The sequence below is a fragment of the Manis javanica genome, chromosome 4 (assembly GCF_040802235.1).
Source record: "Manis javanica isolate MJ-LG chromosome 4, MJ_LKY, whole genome shotgun sequence".
Taxonomy (NCBI): domain Eukaryota; kingdom Metazoa; phylum Chordata; class Mammalia; order Pholidota; family Manidae; genus Manis; species Manis javanica.
Genome location: NC_133159.1, coordinates 136,017,665 through 136,044,973, shown reverse-complemented (window position 1 = coordinate 136,044,973; position 27,309 = coordinate 136,017,665). Strand labels below are relative to the sequence as shown.

At 36.7% G+C, this 27,309-nt stretch overlaps 1 protein-coding gene across 2 annotated transcripts in view; it reads left to right on the top strand.

Annotated features, from left to right (window-relative positions):
• Window positions 1-27,309, top strand: part of EFCAB5 (EF-hand calcium binding domain 5) — a 130,491-nt gene that overhangs the window by 69,688 nt on the left and 33,494 nt on the right. For both annotated transcript variants that reach the window (XM_037022736.2, XM_073235065.1), the window contains exons 10-13: window positions 12,046-12,145; window positions 23,712-24,647; window positions 25,982-26,059; window positions 26,159-26,251. In XM_037022736.2, coding sequence (XP_036878631.2) covers window positions 12,046-12,145; window positions 23,712-24,647; window positions 25,982-26,059; window positions 26,159-26,251 — 1,207 coding nt within the window. The remainder of the gene's footprint in view (window positions 1-12,045; window positions 12,146-23,711; window positions 24,648-25,981; window positions 26,060-26,158; window positions 26,252-27,309) is intronic.

Below are 27,309 nucleotides of genomic sequence, written 5' to 3'. Positions count from 1 at the left end.
ATAGCCTCTTAGACAACTGGTGTTGGCAAAACTGGACAGCTACAAGGAAGAGAATGAAAATGCATTATTGTTTAACTCTATACACAAAAGTAAACTTGAAATGGATCAAAAACTCGAATGTAAGTCATGAAACCATAAAAAAGAAGAAAACATAGGCAAAAATCTCTTGAATCTCTTGAATGTAATCATGAGCAAATTTTTCCTGAACGCATCTCCTCAGGCAAGGGAAACAAAAGCAAAAATTAACAAATGGGACTACATCAAACTAAAACCTTCAGTACAGCAAATGACACCATCAGCAGAACAAAAAGGCATCCTATAGTATGGGAGAATATATTCATAAATAACATATCTGATAAGGGGTTAACATCCAAAATATATAAAGAACTCACATGCCTAAACACCCAAAAAGCAAATAACCCTATTTTTAAAAAGGGGCGGAGAATATGAACAGACACTTCTCCAAAGAAGAAATTCCAATGGCCAGCAGGCACATAGAAAGATGCTCTACATCGCTGCAAATTTAAACCACAGTGAGATATCACCTCACACCAGTAAGGATGGCCAACATCCAAAAGACAAGGAACAAATGCTGGCGAGGATGCAGAGAAAGGGGTTCCCTTCTGCACTGTTTGTGGGAATGTAAATTAGTTCAACCATTGTGGAAAGCAATATGGAGGTCCCTCAAAAAAAACTAAAAATAGAAATACCATTTGACCCAGGAACTCCACTCCTAGGAATTTACGCAAAGAAAACAAGTTCTCAGATTCAAAAAGGCATATGCACCCATATGTTTATCACAGCCAGGATATGGAAGCAGCCTAAGTGTCCATCAGTAGATGAATGGATAAAGAAGAGGTGGTACATACATGCAAGGGAATATTATTCAGCCATAAGAAGAAAACAAATCCTACCATTTGCAACAACATGGATGGAAGTAGAAGGTATTAATGCTCAGTGAAATATGCCAGGTGGAGAAAGACAAGTACCAAATGATTTCACTCATTTGTGGAGTATAACAACAAAGCAAAACTGAAGGAACAAAACAGCAGCAGACTCACAGACTCCAAGAAGAGACTAGCAGTTACCAAAGGGAAGGGGTTGGGGATGATGGGTGGTGAGGAAGGGGGAGGAGATTAAGGGGCATTATGATAAGCACACATAATGTAGGGGGGGTCACAGGGAAGGCAGTATAGCAAGGAGAAGACTCTATAGCATCTTAGTACTTTGATGGACGGTAACTGCAATGGGATGTGGGGGTGGATTTGATAATATGGGTCAATGTTGTAACAACAATGTTGCTCATGTGAAACCTTCATAAGATTGTATATCAATGATACCTTAATAAAAAAAGGAATATTTAATGTTTATCAAAGTAAAAAAATAAATAATGAAGTTTATAACATTAGAAGTGAAATGCATAACAACAATACCAAAAATGATGGGTGAAAAAAAATAAAAGTAATTTTCTTATACTAGGCGTCAAGAATATAATGTTTTTTGAAGGTAGACTGTGATAAATTAAAGATGCATAATGTTAAATCCTAGAGCAATTACTAAAAAAAGAGGTATAGCTATTAAGCCAACTTTGGGATAAGGAATATTAAATATAATCAAAAGCAGGCAGAAGAAAAAAGATAACAAAGAACAAATGGCCCAAATGAAAAATAAATAGCAAGATGATGTATTTAAAGCCAACCATAATGATAAGTACATTAAATTTATGTGGTCTAAATATTCCAGGCAAAAGACAGATAAAAATACAGAACCAATATAAAGACACAAATAGTTTAAAAGTAAGAGTAAAAGGATGGAAAAAGATATACCATGGAAACAACATAAGGAAGTGGGAATGCTATATTAGTATCAGACAAAGGAGACTTCAGAACAAGGAATATTACCAAACATTAGGAGGAATATATTATAATGATGAATGGCTCAATTTGACAAGAAGACATAATAATTCTAAATGAGCATGTACCTAATAGCAGAGCTTAAAAATACACAAAAAAATGACAGAACTGCAGTTAAAATTGGAGAATTAAACACTACTCTCAGCAAGTGATAGAACAGACAGAAAATCAGTGAGGATCTATAATACTTGAAAAACACTATCAACCAACTTGACCTGAAGTGTTACAGAGCATTCCACCCAACAACTGCAGAAAAATACACTTTTTAATTGCACTTGAAATATCCACAAGGAGATCATTTGCTATGCCATAGAACAGGCCTCAATTAATTTAAAAGAGTTGAAAACATATTGTAATATTCTTTGACTATAGCAGAATTAAATCAGACATCAATTACAGGAAGCTAGTTAGAAAATCCCCTAATATTTAGTAATTAAATAACATTTCAAATAACCAATGGGACAAAAAAAATCACAGGACAAGTTCGGAAATATTTTAAGTGGAGATAATTAAGACAAAATGTATTAAAATTGGAGGAATGAAGTTACAGTGGTACTGAGGAATTTTATAAAAGCTTTGAGTTATATTTATATAAGAAAATAAGAGAGGCCTAAAATCAGTGATCTAAGTTTCTATCTTATGAAGCTAGAAAAAGAAAAACAAAGCCAAATAAACAAAAGGTAAGTAGGAAGAAGGAAATGATAAAGATATGGGCAGAAATCAGTGAACCAGAAAACAAAATATGAAAAGGCCCAGATATAAACCCATGCATATGTGGTCAATTAACATATGAGAAAGGACCCATGAATATACAATAGGAAAAAAATGGTGTTGGGAAAACTGGGCAGGTACATACAAAAGAATGAAACTGGAATACTGTCTAACTCCGTGCACAAAAGTAAACTTGAAATGAATCAAAGACCTAAATGTAAGATGTGAAACCATAAAACTCTTAGAAGAAAACAGGCAAAAATCTCTTGAACATCACATGAGCAATTTTTTCCTGGACACATCTCCTTGGTCAAAAGAAACAAAATAGAAAATGAACAAGTGGGACTACATCAAACTAAAAAGCTTCTGTACAGCAAAGGATACCATCAGCCGAACAAAAAGGCAGCCTACAGTATGGGAGAATATATTCATTAATGATTTATCTGATAAGGGATTAACATCCAAAATATAAAGATATCATGTGCCTCAACACCAAAAGAACAAATAAACCAATTAAAAAATGCACAGAGGACCTGAACAGACAATTTTCCAAAGTAAATATACAGATGGCCAACAGGCACATGAAAAGATGCTCCACATTTCTTATCATCATGGAAATGCAAATCAAAACCACAATGAGATATTGCCTCACACCAATCAGACTGGCCACTATCCAAAAGACAAGAAATAACAGGTGTTGGCAAGGATGTGGAGAAAAGGGAACCCTCCTACATTGTTGGTGGTAATATCAACTTGTGTAACCACTGTAGAAAGCAGTATGGAGGGTCCTCAAAACCTAAAAATAGAAACACCTTACAACCCAGTAATTCCACTTCTAGGAATTTACTTGAAGAAAATTAAAATCCTGATTCAAAAAGATACATGCATCCCTATGTTTATTGCCACATTATTTACAATAACCAAGTTATGGAAGCAACCAAAGTGTCCATCAATAGATGAATGGATAAAGATGTGGTATGGAATATTATTCAGCCATTAAAAAAAGAAATCCTGCCATTTGCAACAACATGGATGGATGTACAGGGTATTAAAATAAGTGAAATAAGCCAGGCAGAGAAAGACAAATTCCATATGATTTCACTTATTTGTGGAATATCAAAACAAAACAAAATGAACAGAATAGCAGCAGATTCATAGACACTGAGCAGTGACTGGTGGTTACCATGGTGGAAGCATTAGGGTGAGTGGGTGGGGAGGGTGAGGGGGATAAAGAGCTCAAAAATTCTCAGTCATAATATAAGTTGGTCATTTGGACGGTAGTACATGGAGAATATAGCTATTGATTCTGTAACATCTTCCTATGTTCACAATAGTAATTGTGCTAGGAGGGGTGAGGATTTAATAATATGGGTACCTGTTGAATCACTGTGCTGTATACTTGAAACCAATATAAGACTGTGTATCAATAGTACTTCAATTTAAAAATATATATAACAATAAAAGACCAACATAAAAAAAGAAAGAAAACAAAATATAATTGATAAAGCTCTAGGTCAACTGATCAAAGATAAATGAGAAGACTAATTATGGGTATTAAGAAAGAAAGAGGGGATATCACTACAAAGTCTGCAGATGTTAAAAGAACAATGAGGGAACAATGAACAACTTTATGCCAACACATTTGCAGCTCAGATTAAATTTAAAAATTCCCTGAAAGACACAAATTATCAAGCCTGACTCAACAGCACATAGAAACCTGGATACCCTTACATCTAAAAGAAATTAATTAGTGACATTAAAAACCTTGCCACAAACAAAACTCCAGACCCAGATGGCTTTGCTGATGAAGTCTAACAAACATTTAAGGAAGAAATAATTCCAAACCTACACGAAGTCCTTCAGAAAATAGAAGGAACACTTACCAACTCATTTTATGTACCCAGTACTATTCTGATATCAAAACTATATAAAAAAACTCTATGGACTAATACCCCCCATGAACAAGATAAATATATCTTAATTTTAGCAAATCAGTTTAGCAATGTATAAAAAAGGTGATATATCAGGATTAGTGGAGCTTAATCCAGGGATGCAAAGTTGGTTTTTAATATTCTAAATTCGATCACTAAATTAAGAAACTACAAGCAAACTGTATGACCATCTGACAAAATTCAGCACTCATTCATTCACTTAAAAAAAGCTCTTGGTTGGACAGCTACATGTAAGGGAATGAAACTGGATCACTGTATAACCCCATACACAGAGTAAATTCAAAATTCAAAATGGATCAAAGACCTGAATGTAAGTCATGAAACCATAAAAGTCTTAGAAAAAAACATAGGCAAAAACCTCCTAGACATAAACATAAGTGACCTCTTCTTGAACATATCTCCCCGGGCAAGGAAAACAACAGCAAAAATGAACAAGTGGGACTACATCAAGCTGAAAAGCTTCTGTACAGCAAAAGACACCATCAATAGAACAAAAAGGTACCCTACAGTTTGGGAGAATATATTTGTAAATGACAGATCCAATAAAGGCTTGATGTCCAAAATATATAAAGAGCTCACCCACCTCAACAAACAAAAAGCAAATAATCCAATTAAAAATGGGCAGAGGAGCTGAATAAACAGTTCTCTAAAGAAGAAATCCAGATGGCCAACAGGCACATGAAGAGATGCTCCACATCGCTAATCATCAGAGAAATGCAAATTAACACCACAATGAGATATCACCTCACACCAGTAAGGATCGCCATCATCAAAAAGACAAACAACAACAAATGTTGGCGAGGTTGTGAAGAAAGGGGAACCCTTCTACACTGCTAGTGGGAATGTAAATTAGTTCCACCATTGTGGAAAGCAGTATGGAGGTTCCTCAAAAAACTCAAATTAGACATACCATTTGACCCAGGAATTCCACTTCTAGGAATTTACCCTAAGAATGCAGAAGCCCAGTTTGAAAAAGACAGATGCACCCCTATGTTTATCGCAGCACTATTTACAATAGCCAAGAAATGGAAGCAACCTAAGTGTCCATCAGTAGATGAATGGATAAAGAAGATGTGGTACATATACACAATGGAATATTAGTCAGCCATAAGAAGAAAACAAATCCTACCATTCGCAACAACATGGATGGAGCTAGAGGGTATTATGCTCAGTGAAATAAGCCAAGTGGAGAAAGACAAATACCAAATGATTTCACTCATATGTGGAATATAAGAACAAAGAAAAACTGAAGGAACAAAACAGCAGCACAATCACAGAACCCAAGAATGGACTAACAGTTACCAAAGGGAAAGGGACTGGGGAGGATGGGAGGGAAGAGAGGGATAAGGGCGGGGAAGAAGAAAGGGGGTATTATGATTAGCATGTATAATTTAGGGGGGAGGAATGGGGCAACACAGAGAAGACAAGTAGTGATTCTACAACATCTTACTACACTGATGGACAGTGACTGAAATGGGGTTTGTGGGGGGAACTTGGTGAAGGGGGGACCCTAGTAAACATAATGTTCTTCATGTAATTGTAGATTAATGATCACAAAAAAAAAGCTCTTGGCAAACTGGACAGAATTTCTTCAACCTAATAAAGAGCACCTATGAAAAACCTGCATTCATACTTAATGGTAAAAATTATGATTGTCTCCTTATATCAGTAGGATATCCTTATATCAGCAAGGATGTCCACACTCACCACTTTTAACATTGTACTGGGGTTACTAGGCAGTGAAATAAGGCATGAAAAGATAAAGAAAGCTCTCCTAATTCATAGATTACATGATCTTCTATGTAGAAAATCCTAAAGTATCTTTAAAAACAAGTTGAATTCACTTAAACATATACATTATTTTAGTAGGGCTTCAGGATATAAGGTCAATACACAGAGATAAATAATATTTATACTAGCAGTGAAAAATTGGAAAATGAAAAATTTTAATGCCATTTATATTAATATTACCCACATTAAATACACATTCATAAATTTAACAAAATATATGCAATATCTATAGACTGAAAACTACAAAACATTGCTGAGAGAAATAATAACCTAAATAAATGGAAAGGTCATTCTCATTTCCATCGAAGACCATATTCATGAATCAAAAAAGTCAATATTGTCAGTCAGTTCCCAAGTCAACCTATAAATTCAGTACAACTCCAATTCAAAGCTCAGTGAGTTTATTTATAGAACTTGACAAGACTAATTTAAAAATTATATGGAATTTCAAAGGATGCAGAATAGCCAAAATAGTTTTGGAAGAGAACAAAGTTAGAGGATTCCCACTACTTGATTTAAAGATTTAATATGTATATATAGAAATCAAAACAACATGTTATTGGTATAAGCATAGATAAATAGATCAATGGAACCAAGTAGACTTACACATAACCACATGTACATGGTCAATTAATTTTCAACAGAGTGGCCTAGGATAATCTTTTCAACATACAGTGCTGAAAAAACTGACTACGAAATGTGGGAGGAAAATTGCACCTCAAGACTTACCTCACACCATATATAAAAAGCTTGAAACAGACTTTAGACCAAAGTGTTTAAGATAAAATCACAAACTTCCAGAAGAAAACATGAACCTTAAAAGAAAATTTGATAAAATGGACTTGACCGAATTAAAAAATTCTAGTCTTTCAAAGACACTAGTAAGAGAATGAGACAACATCTATAAACTGGGAGAAAATATTTGTAATATGTTAAATGACAAAAGACTTGTATCAGATCATATAAAGAACTTGTATGATTTAATGAATTAATACAAAAATTCCATGGACATGTCAGAAAAGAAGATATATTCATGTCAAATACATGAAAATGTGTTTAATGTCATTTGTCATCAGAGATATGCAAATTAAACCATAGTGAAATAAAAATTACACCCACTAGTATAGCTAAAATTAAAAAGACTGACAATACTAAGGGTTGATAATGATACAGAGTAACTAGAATTTTCATACATTGCTGATAGAAATGCAATGACCACTTTGGAAAATAGTTTGGCGGCTTCTTAAGAAGTTAAACTGTATGGCCCAGCGACCAGCACTTCCTCTGCTAGATATTTACTTAGGAGTAATAAGCTGAAATGAGAGAAACTGGAACATATGTATACTTAGAGACTTATACATGAATGTTCTTAGCAGCATCATTCATAATAGCACTGAGCAAGAAACCCAAATTTCCAACTATTTGTGGATAAACGCATACAGTGGAACACTACTCAGTAATAAAAGGGAATGGAACTGCTGATACGCACAATAGCATTGATAAATATCAAAAACATTCCAAGTGAAAGAAGACAGACATAAATTAATATACACTGTGATTTCATTTATATGAAAATCTAGACAGGGAAGACTGATTTATAGCAATAGAAAGCAAACTGGTAGTTTTCTGGGACCATAAGAAGAAGGGATTGATCGCAAAGAAGACAAGGGAACTTTTTGGTTTTGTGAAAATGTTTTATATCTTCATTGTGCTGGTAGTTACATGGGTTTATACATTGTCAAACTCATTGAACTGTACACTTAAAATTGTACATTTTCTTGGATGTAAATGATACTTTTTGAACTTGATAAAAAACCAAGAATGTTCATAGTAGCATTATTTATAACAGTCAAATGCTAAAACAATGTAAATGTATATCAACAATAGACTGATTAAATAAATGTATATACATATATATACATACAGTGGAATATTAGGTAGCAATAAAAATGAGCTACAGTCAAATGAAACATTAATAACATTCATAGATATAATGTTGAACAAAAAAATTCACAAAATGGCATATACTATATAATTCCATTTATGTGAAATTCAAGAACCAACACATTAATCTACAATGATAAATAGTAGAATAATAACTACCTTGGTGGAAAATTACTGACTAAGAAAAACCATGAAGGAGCCTTCTGGCAATGATGAAAATGTTCTATATCCTTATCTGAGTGGGGCTTATACAGTGTATAGATAGGTAGACATTCATTGAGCTTAAACACCTAGGGCCTGCATACCTTATTGCATATTTATTATGTCTCAATGAAAACGTTAAAAAATATATATCACTATGGTTATTTGGGATGAAGAGCCTTTTGAAGGAAAGGCTTTAGGAGACCAAGTAGCTACTAAGTTTAACCATAATTAATATACATGTGCTGACTACAAGGGCTGTGGATAGATGAACTTCATCTCACTGCCTTGGAGAGGTTATGGAAAGTGAAAGAGAAGCTCAGAGCTTTAAACCCTCAGCTTAAGTTGCAGTAAAAAACCAGAGAAATTCCATGATGACTCTAAAAGAATCTGTATTTCTCATAGCTTTGGGGCAGATGTGTATGAAAAATCAGCCCCCAAATTTAATCTGACAGAATTAAAACATAAGTTGAATTCATAGAGTTGCCAAGCCTCTAATGAGAAAGTTAGCACATTGCTTGAAAAATAGAAAGCTCTGAAATTTGGAATGGTTACAGTTGGATAGAAGCTGAAACTTAAGCCACAAATTTCCTGTCTTCTTTGGCAGCAAAAGTAATCCCTTCTCTCTTGTTTGAGAATACTGGCTTTTCTTTCCTAAAGACCCTACAATAACTTCATTTGAGGCAATTAGCTTGCAAGGAGATGACTATTTTCCTCAAGGCCCACCTGTACACATTCATTGCCTTTAGACAAAGTTGGAGTCAGATTTTGGCATGCCCCAGGAGAACCAGTCAAATTTGTACTGAGTGGTACTCCAAGAAAATAGCAAGTTTTTGCTAATTCATAGCAGCAAAAACCTGGGGAACATGTGTGGGAATTGATTATAAACTTTTACACTAAGAAGATGGATGTAGCTTTGGATTGGCTCAAACTTGTCAATATTGTTATATAGAAGATTTCCTTAACAGTAATAATTTGAGCATCTGGAAATGGTTTTAACAGTTTACTTGATAGGTCAAATATGGCCTACATTCAATGAGACTGAGATGCCAGACCTTCCTGGACAACTTCTATAGTATAGAGGTATAGGAAGAAGTCGAAAAGCTTACAGGGTTGCTGAAGTTAATTTCTCATATGTAGCCTGTCCATATGCGTCTTTACCATATCCCCCATGAGGGACCAGATAACACTCCCTTGAGAAATACATTAATGAAGAGAGCACTATTTTCTCTTGAGCAATTTACAAGGACCAACAGAAGAAGTTTGATTTCCCCTGTCAGGAGTATACTTTCCTTGCTTTGCCTTAGTGCTAAGGCAGCTCTTGAATAAGCTAGTAATGCAGACACCTGGATTGTGCTGATATATCCCAAAACATTATACAAATCCATTTACCCTGATGATTTCCATCATGGTGATTGGACAGAAAAAGCATTAGATGTCTTGGTAAGACCCAAGTGTGTAGAATGGAAAAAAATTTAAGGGTTTCCTACCTTGGTGAAATTTTTAGCAGTCCAGTAGTCTGAAGCATGACAGGATAGGTCTTTTAAGGATGAAGCAAATTGCTGTACCCTGCACCACCTACCACGAAGAGAGGCACAATACTTCTTGGCCCTTTTTACATTTTAGGAAAACATTACTTGCATGCACTACTCTTATGCCTTAACTGAGCCATCAGCTGCCAGAATGGGTCCCAGAGTAAGAAAAGTCTTTCTAGGCTGCAGTGCAAAAACTCTTCTTACCTATAAGATGATTGCCTAGATGATCCTGCAGTATTTGGAGTGTATGGGACAAACTGGAATGCTGTGGCAAACGGCAATGGTAGAATCACAGTACAGATCCTTTGAATTTTAGAGCAAAACTGTCCTCTACTAAAGTTAACTGTTCTCTTTTGAGAAACAACTCTTGTGTGTGTTCACAGTGATAATTCATAAGCCCATACACTTGTTATTTGTGTACTTTTCTATAAGTATGTTGTATTTTTAAAAAGGTTTAATTTTTTTTAATATGGAAAAATAAAGGTCTAAATATAGCAAAAACAATTACAAAAATAAGGACAAGTTGGGGAGAATTTCCCTGATTCTTAAAAATAAATTTATATTAACAGTATATTGGACCTGGCATTAGACCTATGAGTATGTGGGAATTAAGTATATGACATAGGTAACAATATAAATTAGCTGAAAGGACAAAACAATAAACAATATTGGGAAAATTGGCTTTCCATTTTGGGAAAAAATATAAAATTAGACTTCAGCCTCATTAATGAGGAAAAATAAGTCCCATCTGATCAGAGACCAAATGTGGAAAACAAAATTTTTAAAGTTTTGGAGGCAAATTTAGAGTTTACCTTTTGAGTTCTGTATTGATAATACTTACTAAAGAATTCACCTAATAAACATAAACCATACAGAAAATGTTGATACATTTGCCTCAAAATTAAAAACATTGATACGGCTAAACTCATCAAAGGTTAAATTAAATAAGAGATAAACTTGGAAAGGATATTTGCCATGTAGGTAACAGAATGACCATTATCGAAAATTTATAAATCAATAAGAAATGGACAACTCTTCCCAACTGAAGAAAGGAAAATGACACGAAAAAGCTTCATAGACAAGGAAACCCAAATACATAATAAACATTTGAAAACATATGTAATCTCACTGATATTAGGGAAATGAAAATTAAAATCATTAGGTATATTTTTTTGTCCATCAGATTGGAAAAAAATTATAAACTCTAACAATATCAAGTATTGGCATGGATACAGAAATGATGTCCTCATTCAGTAATGGTGAGAATATAAATTGGTATGGATGTTTTGTGGAGCAATTTGGCAATAACTAGTAAATTTGAAAATGCACATATCTAAGTCCATTAATTACACTTCTGATTATTTTCCTCAGGGAAATGTTTGCACATGTATGCAAGAAGATGTATCTAAGGTCATCCACTGCAGCATTATTTTGCTATCAAAATGCTGGAAATAATCTAAATGCCCATAAGTGAAGGGATGTTTTTAAAAATTATATATTTTACATATCATAGAATATCATACTGCAGTTAAAAGGAGTAAAATATATTACTTCATGTACATGAATCAGATCTAAATATTGAGTAAATAAAAGTAATTTTAAGAGGGACACATGTACTGTGATATCAGTTACATATTTTTAAAAATACATACACAAAATGTTAGCAATCATCATTTCTGGGTGTAGGGAATACCAGTGTTAGTTTTAGCATTTTCTATATTTTTCAGTAATTAAAACTCTTCTCAGAATAAAAACAATGCAAAAAAAGAACAAGTAGGAAGCATTTAATTATTTCAAGTGTCATTTGACATGTCACATATTTGACGTGTCACAGAATGGTGAAATAGAGTATAAGCCTAAAGGTGTGATTTAGCTTTCCTGACCTTGATTCTGCAGCTTTTATTTACATGATGATGATAAAAGCTACAAGAATCCATATTCCATCCACATAAAAATCTGAAATCTCCTACAACAACTAATTGCAAACTTTCTGTTTAGGTAGGGTTTTTGGATCGGCAGAGGACACTGGCCTTACTGGAAACATTCTATGACCAGAGTTCAAAAATGCTTAGAATTTTACTCCGAAACCCAAGACAATGTAAGTGCCACTCAGAAGGAGTATGCCTAAACTGGAATAGTGCAGTTGGTATGATAATACAAGGTCATTCTGTCACCATGGAATCCCTTCATGTAACATCTTCTTCAGATCATGAAAGCTGTATATAGTTGTTCATTCCCCACAAAATACACTCTTCATCACAACTAGATATCTTTTTCACTATAGAGCAATACTAAAACTTGTCAAGTTAGAATTCAGCTAGACCTTAACATTTAATTCATTCCGATGAAGAGGTGTTTTAATGACAATATGAATGTTTTGGAAATGAAGTTGATAATGGTAATTCCAGTTTTAATGTCCAATTGGAAATTCTAGGATTTCTAAGAAAAATGTTTCCTTCTCTCAAGATTTGTTACTTGTACATCTTTACTATACTTTTACAGTAAAATATTTTGTTTATATTACTACCAAAATTAATAGGATTATGGGTTTTGTTTCTATTTTTTTTTGTATCTTTAACCTACAATTACACGAGGAACATTATGGTTACTACACTCCCCCCATCACCAAGTTCCCCCACATACCCCATTGCAGTCACTGTCCATCAGCGTAGTAAAATGCTGTAGAATCACTATTCATCTTCTCTGTGTTGTACAGCCCTCCCCGTGCCCCCTCCCACATTATACATGCTAATCATAATCCCCCCCACCCTTATTCCTCCTTTCCCATCCATCCTCCCCAGTCCCTTTCCCTTTGGTAACTGTTAGTCCATTCTTGGGTTTTGTGAATCTGCTGCCGTTTTGCTCCTTCAGTTTTTTCTTTGTTCTTATACTCCACATATGACTGAAATCTTTTGATACTTGTCTTTCTCTGTCTGGCTTATTTCACTGAGCATAATACCCTCTAGCTCCATCCATGTTGTTGCAAATGATAGGATTTGTTTTCTTCTTATGGTTGACTAATATTCCATTCTGTATATGTACCACATCTTCTTTATCCATTCATCTACTGATGGACACTTAGGTTGCTTCCATTTCTTGGCTATTGTAAATAGTGCTGTGATAAACATAGGAGTGCATCTGTCCTTTTCAAACTGGATGCCGCATTCTTAGGGTAAATTCCTAGAAATGGAATTCTTGGGTCAAATGGTATTTCTAGTTTGAGCTTTTCGAGGAACCTCCATACTGCTTTCTACAATGGTTGAACTAATTTACATTCCCACCAGCAGTGTAAGAGGGTTCCCCTTTCTCCACAACCTCGCCAACATTTGTTGTTCTTTGACTTTTGGATGGTGGAGATCCTTACTGGGGTGAGGTGGTATCTCATTGTGGTTTTAATTTGCATTTCTCTGATGACTAGCAATGTGGAGCATGATTTCATGTGTCTGTTGGCCATCTGAATTTCTTCTTTGGAGAACTGTCTGTTCAGCTCCTCTGCCCATTTTTTAATTGGATTATTTACTTTTTGTTTGTTGAGGTACATAAGCTCTTTATATATTTTGGATGTCAACCCTTTATCAGATCTGTCACTTATGAATATATTCTCCCATACTGTAGGATGCCTTTTTGTTCTATTGGTGGTGTCCTTTGCTGTACAGAAGCTTTTCAGCTTTGATATAGTCCCACTTGTTCATTTTTGCTTTTTTTTCCCTTGCCCAGGGAGATATGTTCAAGAAGAGGTCACTCATGTTTATGTCTAGGAGGTTTTTGCCTATGTTTTTCTCTAAGAGTTTTATGGTTTCATGACTTACATTCAGGTCTTTGATCCATTTCGAATTTACTTTTGTGTATGGGGTTAGACAATGATCCAGTTTCATTGTCTTACATGTAGCTGTCCAGTTTTGCCAACACTCAGTGTTGAAGAGGCTGTCATTTCCCATTGTATGTCCATGGCTCCTTTATCATATATTAATTGACCATATGTGTTTGGGTTAATATCTGGACTCTCTGTTCTGTTCCACTGGTCTGTGGCTCTGTACTTGTGCCAGTACCAAATTGTCTTGATTACTGTGGCTTCGCAGTAGAGCTTGAAGTCAGGGAGCATAATCCCCCTACTTTATTCTTCCTTCTTAGGATTGCTTTGGCTCTTCAGGGTCGTAGGTGGTTCCATATGAATTTTAAAACTATTTGTTCCAGTTGGTTGAAGAATGATGTTGGTATTTTGATAGGGATTGCACTGAGTCTGTAGATGGCTTTAGGCAGGATGGCCATTTTGACAATATTAATTCTTCCTAGCCAGGAGCATGGGATGAGTTTCCATTTGTTAGTGTCCTCTTTAATTTCTCTTAAGAGTGTCTTATAGTTTTCAGGGTATAGGTCTTTCACTTCCTTGCTTAGGTTTATTCCTAGTTATTTTATTCTTTTTTTTTTTTTTTTTTGAGAGGGCATCTCTCATGTTTATTGATCAAATGGTTGTTAACAACAATAAAATTCAGTATAGGGGGGTCAATGCTCAATGTACAATCATTAATCCATCTCAAGCCTAATTCTCTTCAGTCTCCAATCTTCTGAAGCATAACGAACAAGTTCTTACATGGTGAACGAGTTCTTACATAGTGAATAAATTCTTACATGGTGAACAGTACAAGGGCATTCATCACAGAAACTTTCGGTTTTGATCACGCATTATGACCTATAAACAATCAGGTCAAATATGAATATTCATTTGATTTTTGTACTTGATTTATATGTTAATCCCACATTTCTCCCTTTATTATTATTATTTTTTTTATTTTTAATTAAATGCTGAAGTGGTAGGTAGATGCAAGATAAAGGTAGAAAACATAGTTTAGTGCTGTAAGAGGGCAAATGTAGATGATCACATGATCAGGTGTGTGCCTATGGACTAAGTATTAATCCAGGCTAGACAAGGGCAGCAAAACATCCACGGATGCAGAAGATTTCTCTCAAAGCAGGGGGGGGTGAGGTTCTGAGCCTCACCTCTGTTGATCCCCAAATTCTCACCTGATGGCCCCCCTGCGACTGTGCCTGTCTTAGGTTGTTCCTCCCTTGAGGAATCTTACCCGTCTCTGGCTAACCAGTCATCTTCCGGGGCCATAAAGGGAAATGTAAAGTTGGTAAGTGAGAGAGAAGCCATATTGTTTACAAAGGTTAGCTTTTTACTTCTTTGCAGATTTATGCCCTGTGGCTTCTATGCCCAGCACTTGTCTCGAGGTATCTTTACCACCTGGAGGAATTATGATACTCGGTAAATTCGATATGAGGCACGAATTCTATTTAAGGGTTGTAATTAGGAAGGAAGAAGAAAAGCTATAGATGTAGCATATGAAGGAAACATGGGAGGATTGATTATTTCTTTGACATATCTTCTTGTATAGTACCTTAAGTATGTATAGGTTTTAAACTACTAACTAATTTGCACACACATATTAACATAATAGGAATACGGTGACATAAACAAAGCAAATCTATAAAATCTATAATTACCATCCATCTCCAGTGAAGCCAAGAAAACCATTTAGGCACCCTAGGCATTTGTAAAAATTTATCTATGATATGATGGATATTGTCCAACTGCACTTGAACCATAAGACAAATTAAAGCAGCCCATTTCTGGGATCTGTTCACATCCCATATGTTCTTTTAACCGTAGATAGTTTATAGTCATAAGATTTTGGAGTGCTACACCTTGCACCCCTCCCAACTCCTGGTTGAGTTCCAACAGTACAGATCCGGTCAAATTCGTTGTCTCACTGTATGCACATGCCAGCCTAGACATCTCCCTCCTCATTCCTATGGCAAGTCCAGGAGACAGTGGGCTGAATGCAGCCACAACTGCAGCATCGTCTGGATCCCTGTGGAGGCTTTTTGATGATCATCCCCCGGCACAAGTCCTCCAGAGAGTGCTGATGCCGGATACTCCTCCTCATATCGTATCTTAGTTCATTTTCTGGGTATCCTAGCTAGGCCTTGATCTTCTGCATAGAAACAAACAGACCCTTTGCCCACACTTTGACATGCCCTCTATACCACTGTGCAGAACTCATTGGAGGTCAGCACACAGGAACTGCTTTTTTTTTTAATTTTTTAATTTTGATTAAGAGAAAGGAATATTATCAGAAAAGAGTACCTCCATAGCTGATCATCTGACACCCTTTAAGTGATAAACATTAAGGATATTTAAAGCATGCGTTGATCTTTGATTTACCAATAGTTTTATCCTATCAAGGAGTAATCCCCCTTTTCTTTCTTTCTTTCTTTCTTTTTTTTTTTTTAATTTTTAATCTACACTTACATGAAGAATACTATGTTTACTATGCTCTCCCCTATATCAGGTCCCCCCTAACAACTACATTATGGTTACTGTCCATCAGCTTAGCAAAATGTTGTAGAGTCACTACTTGTCCTCTCTGTGTTGTGCAGCCCACCCTCCCCTTTCTCCCTCCCCCCCATGCATGCTAATCTTAATACCCCCCTTCTTCTTCCCCCCCCCCCTATCCCTCCCTGCCCACCCATCCTCCCCAGTTCCTTTCCCTTTGGTACCTGTTAGTCCATTTTTGGGTTCTGTAATTCCACTGCTGTTTTGTTCCTTCAGTTTTTCCTTTGTTCCTATACTCCTCAGATGAGTGAAATCATTTGGTATTTCTCTTTCTCTGCTTGGCTTATTTCACTGAGCATAACACTCTCCAGCTCCATCCATGTTGCTCAATCCAAATGTTTGGATTTTTCCACTTCTTATGGCTGAGTAGTATTCCATTGTGTTTATGTACCACATCTTCTTTATCCATTCATCTACCGATGGACATTTAGGTTGCCTCCAATTCTTGGCTATTGTAAATAGTGCTGTGATAAACATAAGGGTGCATCTGTCTTTCTCAAACTTGATTGCTGCGTTCTTAGGGTAAATTCCTAGGAGTGGAATTCCTGGGTCAAATGGTAGGTCTGTTTTGAGCATTTTGATGAACCTCCATACTGCTTTCCACAATGGTTGAACTAATTTACATTCCCACCAGCAGTGTAGGAGGGTTCCCCTTTCTCCACAGCCTCGCCAACATTTGCTGTTGTTTGTCTTTTGGATGGCAGCTATCCTTACTGGTGTGAGGTGATACCTCATTGTAGTTTTAATTTGCATTTCTCTGAAAATTAGCGATATGGAGCATCTTTTCATGTGTCTGTTAGCCATCTGTATTTCTTTTTTAGAGAACTGTCTGTTCAGTTCCTCTGCCCATTTTTTAATTGGGTTATTTGTTTTTTGTTTGTTGAGGCATGTGAGCTCTTTATATATTCTGGACGTCAAGCCTTTATCGGATCTGTCATTTTCAAATATATTCTCCCATACTGTAGGGTTCCTTTTTGTTCTATTGATGGTGTCTTTCACTGTACAGAAGCTTTTCAGCTTAATGTAGTCCCACTTGCTCATTTTTGCTGTTGTTTTCCTTGCCCAGGGAGATATGTTCAAGAAGAGGTCACTCATGTTTATGTCTAAGAGGTTTTTGCCTATGTTTTTTTCCAAGACTTTAATGGTTTCATGACTTACATTCAGGTCTTTGATCCATTTTGAGTTTACCTTTGTATATGGGGTTAGACAATGGTCCAGTTTCATTCTCCTACATGTAGCTATCCAGTTTTGCCAGCACCATTTGTTGAAGAGACTGTCATTTTGCCATTGTATGTCCATGGCTCCTTTATCAAATATTAATTGACCATATATGTTTGGGTTAATTTCTGGAGTCTCTAATCTGTTCCACTGGTCTGTGGCTCTGTTCTTGTGCCCGTACCAAATTGTCTTGATTACTATGGCTTTGTAGTAGAGCTTGAAGTTGGGGAGTGAGATCCCCCCTACTTTATTCTTCTTTTTCAGGATTGCTTTGGCTATTCGGGGTCTTTGGTGTTTCCATATGAATTTTTGAATTATTTGTTCCAATTCATTGAAGAATGTTGCTGGTAATTTGAGAGGGATTGCGTCAAATCTGTATATTGCTTTGGGCAGGATGGCCATTTTGACAATATTAATTCGTCCTAGCCATGAGCATGGGATGAGTTTCCATTTATTAGTGTCCCCTTTAATTTCTCTTAAGAGTGACTTGTAGTTTTCAGACTATAAGTCTTTCACTTCTTTGGTTAGGTTTATTCCTAGGTATTTTATTCTTTTTGATGCAATTGTGAATAGAACTGTTTTCCTGATTTCTCTTTCTGCTGGTTCGTTGTTAGTGTATAGGGAAGCAACAGATTTCTGTGTATTAATTTTGTATCATGCAACTTTGCTGTATTCCGATATTAGTTCTAGTAGTTTTGGAGTGGAGTCTTTGGGGTTTTTTGTGTACAATATCATGTCATCTGCAAATAGTGACAGTTTGACTTCTTTACCAATCTGGATGCCTTGTATTTCTTTCTTTTGTCTGATTGCCATGGCTTGGACCTCCAGTACTATGCTGAATAACAGTGGGCATCCCTGTCTTGTCCCCAATCTTAGAGGAAAAGCTTTTAGCTTCTCGCTGTTAAGTATGATGTTGGCTGTGGGTTTGTCATATATGGCCTTTGTTATGTTGAGGTACTTACCCTCTATACCCATTTTGTTGAGAGTTTTATCATGAATTGATGTTGAACTTTGTCAAATGCTTTTACAGTGTCTATGGAGATGATCATGTGGTTTTTGTCCTTCTTTTTGTTGATGTGGTGGATGATGTTGATGGATTTTCGAATGTTGTACCATCTTTGCATCCCTGAGATGAATCCCACTTGATCATGGTGTATGATCCTCTTGATGTATTTTTAAATTCAGTTTGCTAATATTTTGTTGAGCATTTTTGCACCTATGTTCATCATGGATATTGGTCTGTAATTTTCTTTTTTTGGTGGGGTCTTTGCCTGGTTTTGGTATTAGAGTGATGCTGGCTTCATAGAATGAGTTTGGAAGTATTCCCTCCTCTTCTGTTTTTTGGAAAATGTTAAGGAGAATGGGTATTATGCCTTCTCTGTATGTCTGATAAAATTCAACGGTGAATCCTTCTTGTCTGGGGGTTTTGTTCTTGAGTAGTGTTTTGATTACCGATTCAATTCCTTTTCTGGTTTTTGGTCTGTTAAGATTTTCTGTTTTTTCCTTGGTCAGTCTTGGAAGGTTGTATTTTTCTAGGAAGTTGTCCATTTCTCCTAGGTTTTCCAGCTTGTTAGCATATAGATTCTCATAGTATTCTCTAATGATTCTTTGTGTTTCTGTGGGGTCTGTCTTGATTTTTCCTTTCCTATTTCTGATTCTGTTGATGTGTATAGATTCTCTTTTTCTCTCAATAAGTCTAGCTAGGGGATTGTCTATTTTGTCTATTTTCTCAAAGAACCAGCTCTTGGTTTCATCGATTTTTTTCTATTGTTTTATTCTCTTCAATTTTATTTATTTCTTCTCTGATCTTTTTTATGTCCCTCTTTCTGCTGACTTTGGGCCTCATTTGTTCTTCTCTTTTCAATTTCAATAATTGTGACTTTAGACTGTTCATTTGGGATTGTTCTTCCTTCTTTAAATAGGCCTGGATTGCTATATACCTCCCTCTTAGAACTGCCTTCAGTGCATCCCACAAAAGCTGGGGCTTTGTGCTGTTGTTGTCATTTGTCTCCATATATTGCTTGATCTCTGTTTTAATTTGGTCATTGATCCATTGATTAAATAGGAGCATGTTGTTAAGCTTCCATGTGTTTGTGAGCCTTTTTGCTTTCTTTGTGCAATTTATTTCTAGTTTTATATCTTTGTGGTCTGAGAAGTTGGTTGGTAGAATTTCAATCTTTTTGAATTTACTGAGGCTATTTTTGTGGCCTAGTATGTGGTCTGTTCTGGAAAATGTTCCGTGTGCACTTGAGAAGAATGTGTATCCTGATGCTTTTGGGTGTAGAGTTCTGTAGATGTCTATTAGGTCCATCTGTTCTAGTGTGTTGTTCAGTGCCTCTGTGTCCTTATTTATTTTCTGTCTGGTGTATCTGTCCTTTCAGAGTGAGTGGTGTGTTGAAGTCCCCTAAAATAAATGCATTGCATTCTATTTCATCCTTTAATTCTGTTAGTATTTGTTTCACATGTGTTGGTGCTCCTGTATTGGATGCATATATATTTATAATGGTTATATCCTCTTTTTGGACTGAGCCCTTTATCATCATGTAATGTCCTTCTTTATCTCTTGTTACTTTCTTTGTTTTGAAGTCTATTTTGTCTGATACAAGTACTGCAATACCTGCTTTTTTCTCCCTATTATTTCCATGAAATATCTTTTTCCATCCTTTGACTTTTAGTCTGTGTATGTCTTTGAGTTTGAGGTGAGTCTCTTGTAAGCTGCATATAGATGGGTCTTGCTTTTTTATCCATTCTATTACTCTGTGTCTTTTGATTGGTGCATTCAGTCCATTTACATTTAGGGTGATTATCAATAGGTATGTACTTATTTCCATTGCAAGCTTTAGATTCATGGTTACCAAAGGTTCAAGGGTAGCTTCTATACTATCTCACCATCTAACTTAACTGTCTTATTAAGCTATTATAAACACCATCTTGTGATTCTTTATTTCTCTCCCTTCTTATTCCTCATCCTCCATTATTTATATGTTAGGTGTTTTATTCTGTACTCTTTTGTGTTTCCTTCGACTGCTTTTGTGGGTAGTTGATTTTGTTTTTTGCCTTTAGTTAGTATTTGGTTGGTCTGCTTTCTTTGTTGTGGTTTTATTTTCTCTGGTGACATTTATGTAGCCTTTGGAGTGCTTATATCTAGAGCAGTCCTTTTAAAATATCCTGTTGAGGTGGTTTGTTTGAGGCAAATTCCCTCAAGTTTTGCTTGTCTGGGAATTGTTTAATCCCTCCTTCATATTTAAATGATAATCATGCTGGATACAGTATTCTTTGTTCAATGCCTTTCTGTTTCATTGCATTAAATATAACATGCCATTCTCTTCTGGCCTGTAGGGTTTCTGTTGAGAAGTCTGATGATAGCCTGATGGGTTTTTGTTTGTAGGTGAACTTTTTTCTCTGTCTGGCTGCCTTTAATATTCTGTCCTTGTCTTTGATCTTTGCCTTTTTAATTTTTATATGTCTTGGTGTTGTCCTCCTTGGGTCCCTTGTGTTGGGATATCTGTGGTTTCCATGGTCTGAGAGACTATTTCCTCCCGCAATTTGGGGAAATTTTCTGCAATTCTTTCTTCAAAGACACTTTCTATTCCTTCTTCTCTCTCTTATTCTTCTTGTACTCCTGTAATGTGAATATTGTTCCTTTGGCCACACAGTTCTCTTAATATTCTTTCATTCCTGGAGATCCTATTATCTCTCTCTGCCTCAGCTTCTCTGTATTCCTGTTCTCTGGTTTCTATTCCATCAATGGTCTCTTGCACCTCATCCAGTCTTCTCTTAAGTCCTTCCAGAGATTGTTTTATTTCTGTATTCTCCCTCCTGCCTTGACCCCTTAGCTCTTGCATACTTCTCTGCATGTCCATCAGCATAGTTATGACCTTTATTTTGAATTCTTTTTCAGGAAGATTGGTTAAATCTATCTCCCTAGGCCCTCTCTCAGGGATGTCTGGGTAATTCTGAATGGGACCAAATTCTTCTGCCTTTTCATGGCGATATAGGTAGTGGTAGGCAGGTAGCAAGTGTGTCATCTGAGAGAACAAAGTCCCTTCCTGCTTGCTGGTCACCTTGCCCTTCTCTGCTGCCTATGTCAGTTACCCGCACACCTGGAGCACAATCTGGGTCAATCCCCTGATCTGCCATGGGCAGGGCCACCATCAGGGCAGCCCAGAGCCCTGTGGGGAGTGGCAGGCACACCTGGTGTGTTCTCCTGTGAAATCAGCACCCCTTTGTGCCTTGCTCCAGCTTCCTCTGCCTGCACCAGGCAGCTGTGCACCAGCGGCAGCCCCTGGGTCTGGCCCAGGCAGCTGCATGCTGGGAGGAGACTCTGGGCAGTTGCTGTGGGTGTGGCCACTCTCCAGCTGCTCTGCCACTGTGGGCAGGGTCGCTCTCCAGCTGCTCCGCTGCTGTGGACAGGGCAGGGCCAGCCAGGGGGAACAAATGGCAGGCTGCTTATGGCCATGAGGGGCCTCAGAGCTGCGTTGCCACCCAGAGTGCTGGGGCACCTGAAGTTCCTCAGGATTCCAGCCTGCTGGGCTGAGTGTGCCGGGACAATTCCTTCCAGCTGTGAGGCCCCTGTCCCCTTAAGACTTTCAAAAAGCACTCACTTTTCTTTTGTCCCAGTGGAGCTGGCTGCGGGGACCCACTCACAGATTTTACTTTTCCGTTTCCCTAATATCTAGCACACCATGCAATGTGTGTCTGTGCTCCCAGTGCAGATTACTAGGGCTGGTTATTTAGCAGTCCTGTGCTTCCACTCCCTCCCCACTCCGACTCCTTTCCTCCTACTGGTGAGCTGGGGTGGGGGGAGTGCTTGGGTCCCACTGGGCCACGGCTTGTATCTTATCCCCTTCGTGAGATGCTGAGTTCAGATGTAGATGTAGTCTGGCTGTTGTACTGTATCCTCTGGTGTCTCTTTTAGAAATAGTTGTATTTGTTGCATTTTCAAAAAATATATATGGTTTTGGGAGGAGATTTCCACTGCCCTACTCACGGTGCTATCTTGGCTCCTCCTCTGTTTCTATTTTTTGTAGAGAAAATCTTCATATGGATAGGTTTTCCAAAGAATGTGAATATTTTAGTTCTATTTAAGAAAGTATTACTTGGATACTTAAAAAAATCTATGGGTGATGTACATAGAGTAGTCCTGAAAATTGTGGGAATCACAATTTTATAGCTTAACTACTAAATATTTTGGGAAGAAAGGGGAGAAACTTCTGGCATGAGTCCCATTCTCTGTAGTCCTGGACACCAGGGTTGTTTTGTTGTAATTGTTGTTTTTTAATAGTGGGATTCTGGTGAATGTTATCCAGTTTTTCCCTAGAATTCTTTACCAGGTGTCTACATAAGTTGTGGAGGAAAAGAATTGAGGACTGAAGAAGAAAGAAAGGGAGGGAATAAGGAAGGGAGAGGAAATGAGTATCAGAAAACACAATTCAGTGAAAGATTATCGTGGATAGAGACTTGCTTTTATTCTGGTATTACAGGTGTTGAAAATGGAGAATATAGCCAATGATTCTCTTCCTATGTTGATGGACCGTAGCTGTACTAGTGGGGGTGAGGATTTAATAATATGGGTAACTGTTGAACCACTGTGTTGTATACTTGGAACTAATATAAAATTATATATCAATGATACTTCAACTTAAACATTTTTTTTAATTTTTGAAAAAGATATTTGAGGTGGAAAACATATGTTCCCTTCCTCATCCCTATACTATGCTTATTACAGGAGGACCAAAATTAGAGGATAAATTCTATTTGCTTTAGCTATCTTAGCAATTCTCCAAGTAGCAAAAGAAGAATTAGGTTTGTTTCCAAAACTACACCTTTTAGAAAGGGATGATTTCTAATTTATAACAGAGAGCAATTTTATGTTCCTTTGGATACCTTTGTCTCTTTATTGTGTTGCAGGGAAAGGTAACATATTTATTTAAGGCAACAGGCCTATATTATAATCACTGTGCTCACTGCTTTTTTGCATTAATTTATTAGCTCTAATTCTCCATTGTAAGATCAATTGTTTAGGTAAATGTTCTGTTTTCTGCATTAGGGCCGTTCATTGAATTTGAAGAGATTGACTTGCCTGAGTTCTGGGGCAATATGGATAATCAAAAACACATTTATGAAGACTTTGACAAAGTAGTCTTGGAGATGAATACATTACTTTCTCAAAAAAATGCTAGCAAAACCCAAAGCAAATTGTTAGAAAATCCAGAAAATCAACATAAACATGAGGAACACAGAAAATCAACACTACCACCAAGCCCACCGGAACAGCAGAGAACGACAACTGCAGCACAAGAACCAAACAGAATTTCAACAGAAGAACAAGATCAAGACAGAGAATCAACTGGAGAAAAAGTGCTATACAGAGAATCATTAACAAAACAAGGAATTCACAAAGGGTCGACCCCAAAACAAGTAGTGAGTAGTGAGTCAATAACAGAACAAGGACCACTACAAAAAGTAGCAACTTCAGAACAAGGAATCCACATAGAGTCAGCTGCAGAACAAGGACTTTATGGTGAATCAACAGCAGGACAACACAGAGGGTCAACAACAGAACAGAGATCACATAGAGCATCAATTGCAGAACAAGGATCACATAGAGAGTCAGTAACAGAACAAGAACCACAAAGTGGGTCAACTGCAGAACAGGGATCACACAGAGACTCAGTAATGGAAATAGAACAAGGATCACACAGAGAGTCAGTAATAGAAGAGCCTCACAAAGGGTCAGTGGCAGAACAAGAACCACCCCCTGTAGAGACAATTCCAGAAAAACAACAGGACACAGACTCATCTTTACAATCCAGAAAAGGTAGTATATCAAGAGAAAGTAAAAAGTCTAGGGAACTCACTTCCTTTGAGGACATCGAAATCCCTCAACAGGAAGAGAGGGCTGAGGAGCAAACATATGAACTACACATAAATTCAGAGCTGCAAGAGGAAGCTCCAGTATCAAGTAGAAAAGATAGTTTTTCAGGTAACATTGCAGTTCTACATCAGCTCCTTGTGTTGTGGGTGACTTTTAAAGCTTTTGCAGAAAACACATTTCAATTAGGATCTTCTTCTGCCATATCAAGTCATGCAAACCTTAGACATATTTTTCTACTCATTAAATATAACAAGTCTAGACCTTGAGAAGTCAATTACGTGCAAATAGAATGTGTCTATTGACAGTTTATCTAGAATTCCTTTTGCACTAGAAGGCCATTTGTAAGGAAGAGATCTGCTTTTCTGTATAGAAATTGTCATTGACAGTAGAAGCTAAGCTGAAAAGGCAGTAGAAGCCCTCTTGTTTTAAACGTGGTATCTGAAATTAGAAATTACTTTTTAAAATTTCTTTATTTCAGCCATAAAATGGATCTTGCTTTCTTCAGTTATGTCTAAGATATATGTTCTAGAAAGACACAAAGCACACTGCATTTCAACTATTTATTCCACAGAAGACTTTTCCTCTGAATTGTTTATACTAATTATGTCCTTTTTGTTGAAAAATTCTAACCTTTTAGAGAGCCAATCTCAATACCATTTAAGACTCAGCTTAAGCATACATTTTTTAAAGTTCTGCTCTTTAATTCTAAAGTCCCACAATCCCAAAGAAAACTCTTATTTAAAACTCCAAAGAGATGTGTAACCTGTGATTTAGATTCTACACTATCACTAACTAATTTGAAATCTTTCTTTTTTTCCCAGCATTGTGTTAATTTCTCCACCAATCAAGGCTACTAATTTCTGGCTTTCCTTACATAGTTGGGGTGCAGTTATGTGTAACAGTGATCCAAAATAACAGCGTTTAAAAAAAAAAGCAATATCTAAACAAGATAGGAGTTTCTTTCTCATATAAAAGTCAAAATTTATATGACAGCCCAACCCCATGAAATAAGCAGTGACTCAAACTCCTATCTTGTGTCTCCTCTAACCACAAGGTCCCAGATGGCTCACTCCCATGTTCACATTCTGACAAGAAGGTAAGGAGAAAGAAGGGATAGGCATCATCACTTCCCTTCACTGCTCATTGATTAGAATTTAGGCATATAGTGACACCTAGCTGTGAGGGAGGCTAGGAAATGTACCCCTCACTTTGTGTGGCTAAATTGGGGTTTAATAGCTTTTGTCACAGCTGCACTCAACAACTAAAGTTGTTAAGTGATATCATGGTGGTTGATTATGACACAACATATATGGGAATGTAAGTACATGAAAAAAGGTTTTTGGTGTTCTATATGCAAGGCATTTCTCTCATTCATTTATTTGTGGATATGAAATAGACTACAAAGTGTCCAATTCAAAGGCATTTTCTTTTGTACCTTTTAGAAACTGCAAAAAAGGAAGTTCAGAAAGACAAATCCTGTGAACCCAAGTCCCAAAAAATAGAAGGAAAGTCATGGTCAGGTGACTATTCATTTAATCCTCCTTACATTTATACTCTAGAACAAAAATACTGTGAAAATGAAATTAAATTGGCTGTGCTATGGAATGTGTATTTTATAGGTGAACTTTTGACTTGTAACTGGACAATGAAGTATAGCAAATGTGAAGATGAGGAAGAGGCCAACTTAATCTATGGTAACTCCAGGTTCACAGGTACATGTTAGCAACAAAACTAGGAAGGATATATGGCAGTCAACTGATGAATATAATTTACTGTGGTACCCCATGATAAAGACGGGACTTAGCTAGGACACACTGGTGGGTGATCCTTGCATTATTTTCCCCTGAACTGATGAATCTAAACAAACACAAAATGAATGTTTTTCGTGGTAGTGTACATGTAGGCATGCGCTATTGATGAATGCTCTTGTTCATATACAATTTTTTCTAACCATTACATGGCCCCACAACTGCTTCAAAGCTATGACCCAGGTATACAAAGGGAAGCAGATATTATATGTTAGAGCTCAATAGAAATCATTCCAGCTGTTCCTCTCCCTGGTAGTTCCACATCCCAACATGTGAGACGGGTGAGACTCTCTCTTGTTTTTGAAGACTTACAAAGAAAACACACTCAACACAGAGAGCAAACAGTAGCCTGTAGTTCTCAGATAAACTATGTCTTTAACAATGATTTCACCAACAAGTACTCACATTTTACTACAATGTTATTTTATCATTTCACTGTTCACTAACAAGTAGTAGGGTTAATCTGCAGATCAAGATTATTTTCTTCCTGTCTGCAATTTCTTTCTCATTTAAGCCCAGGTCAGATAACAAACTTTCTATTCTCAAAATATTTTGATCAAGCGCTTGTGGCCCACTAGTTCATGTTCTTCTCCTGGTCTTATTTCTTCATTTCAATTTTGCTTTACCATTTAAAAAAAGTTGCGTGGGTAATCATTTTTAAGTCACATCATATCTCATATGGAAGGCATGAGGTCATGAATGATTGAATCCATGAATAAATCAAACATAAGTCATTGGGCTAACATTTTATGAAATATGTTTCATTCTGTAACATTGAGCTTCAAGATGAATATATTAGCCAAGACTCTTTGGGGGAGAGGTTGTAGTAGTATTTACAGACTTATTAACTGGCACGTCCAGACTGCAGTTGGCTTCAGGCACAGTTGAATCTAAGGGCTCAACATAGCAATAGGACACTGTCTCCCTGCTTCTCAATCCTACTCTTTGCGTAACCTTCAATT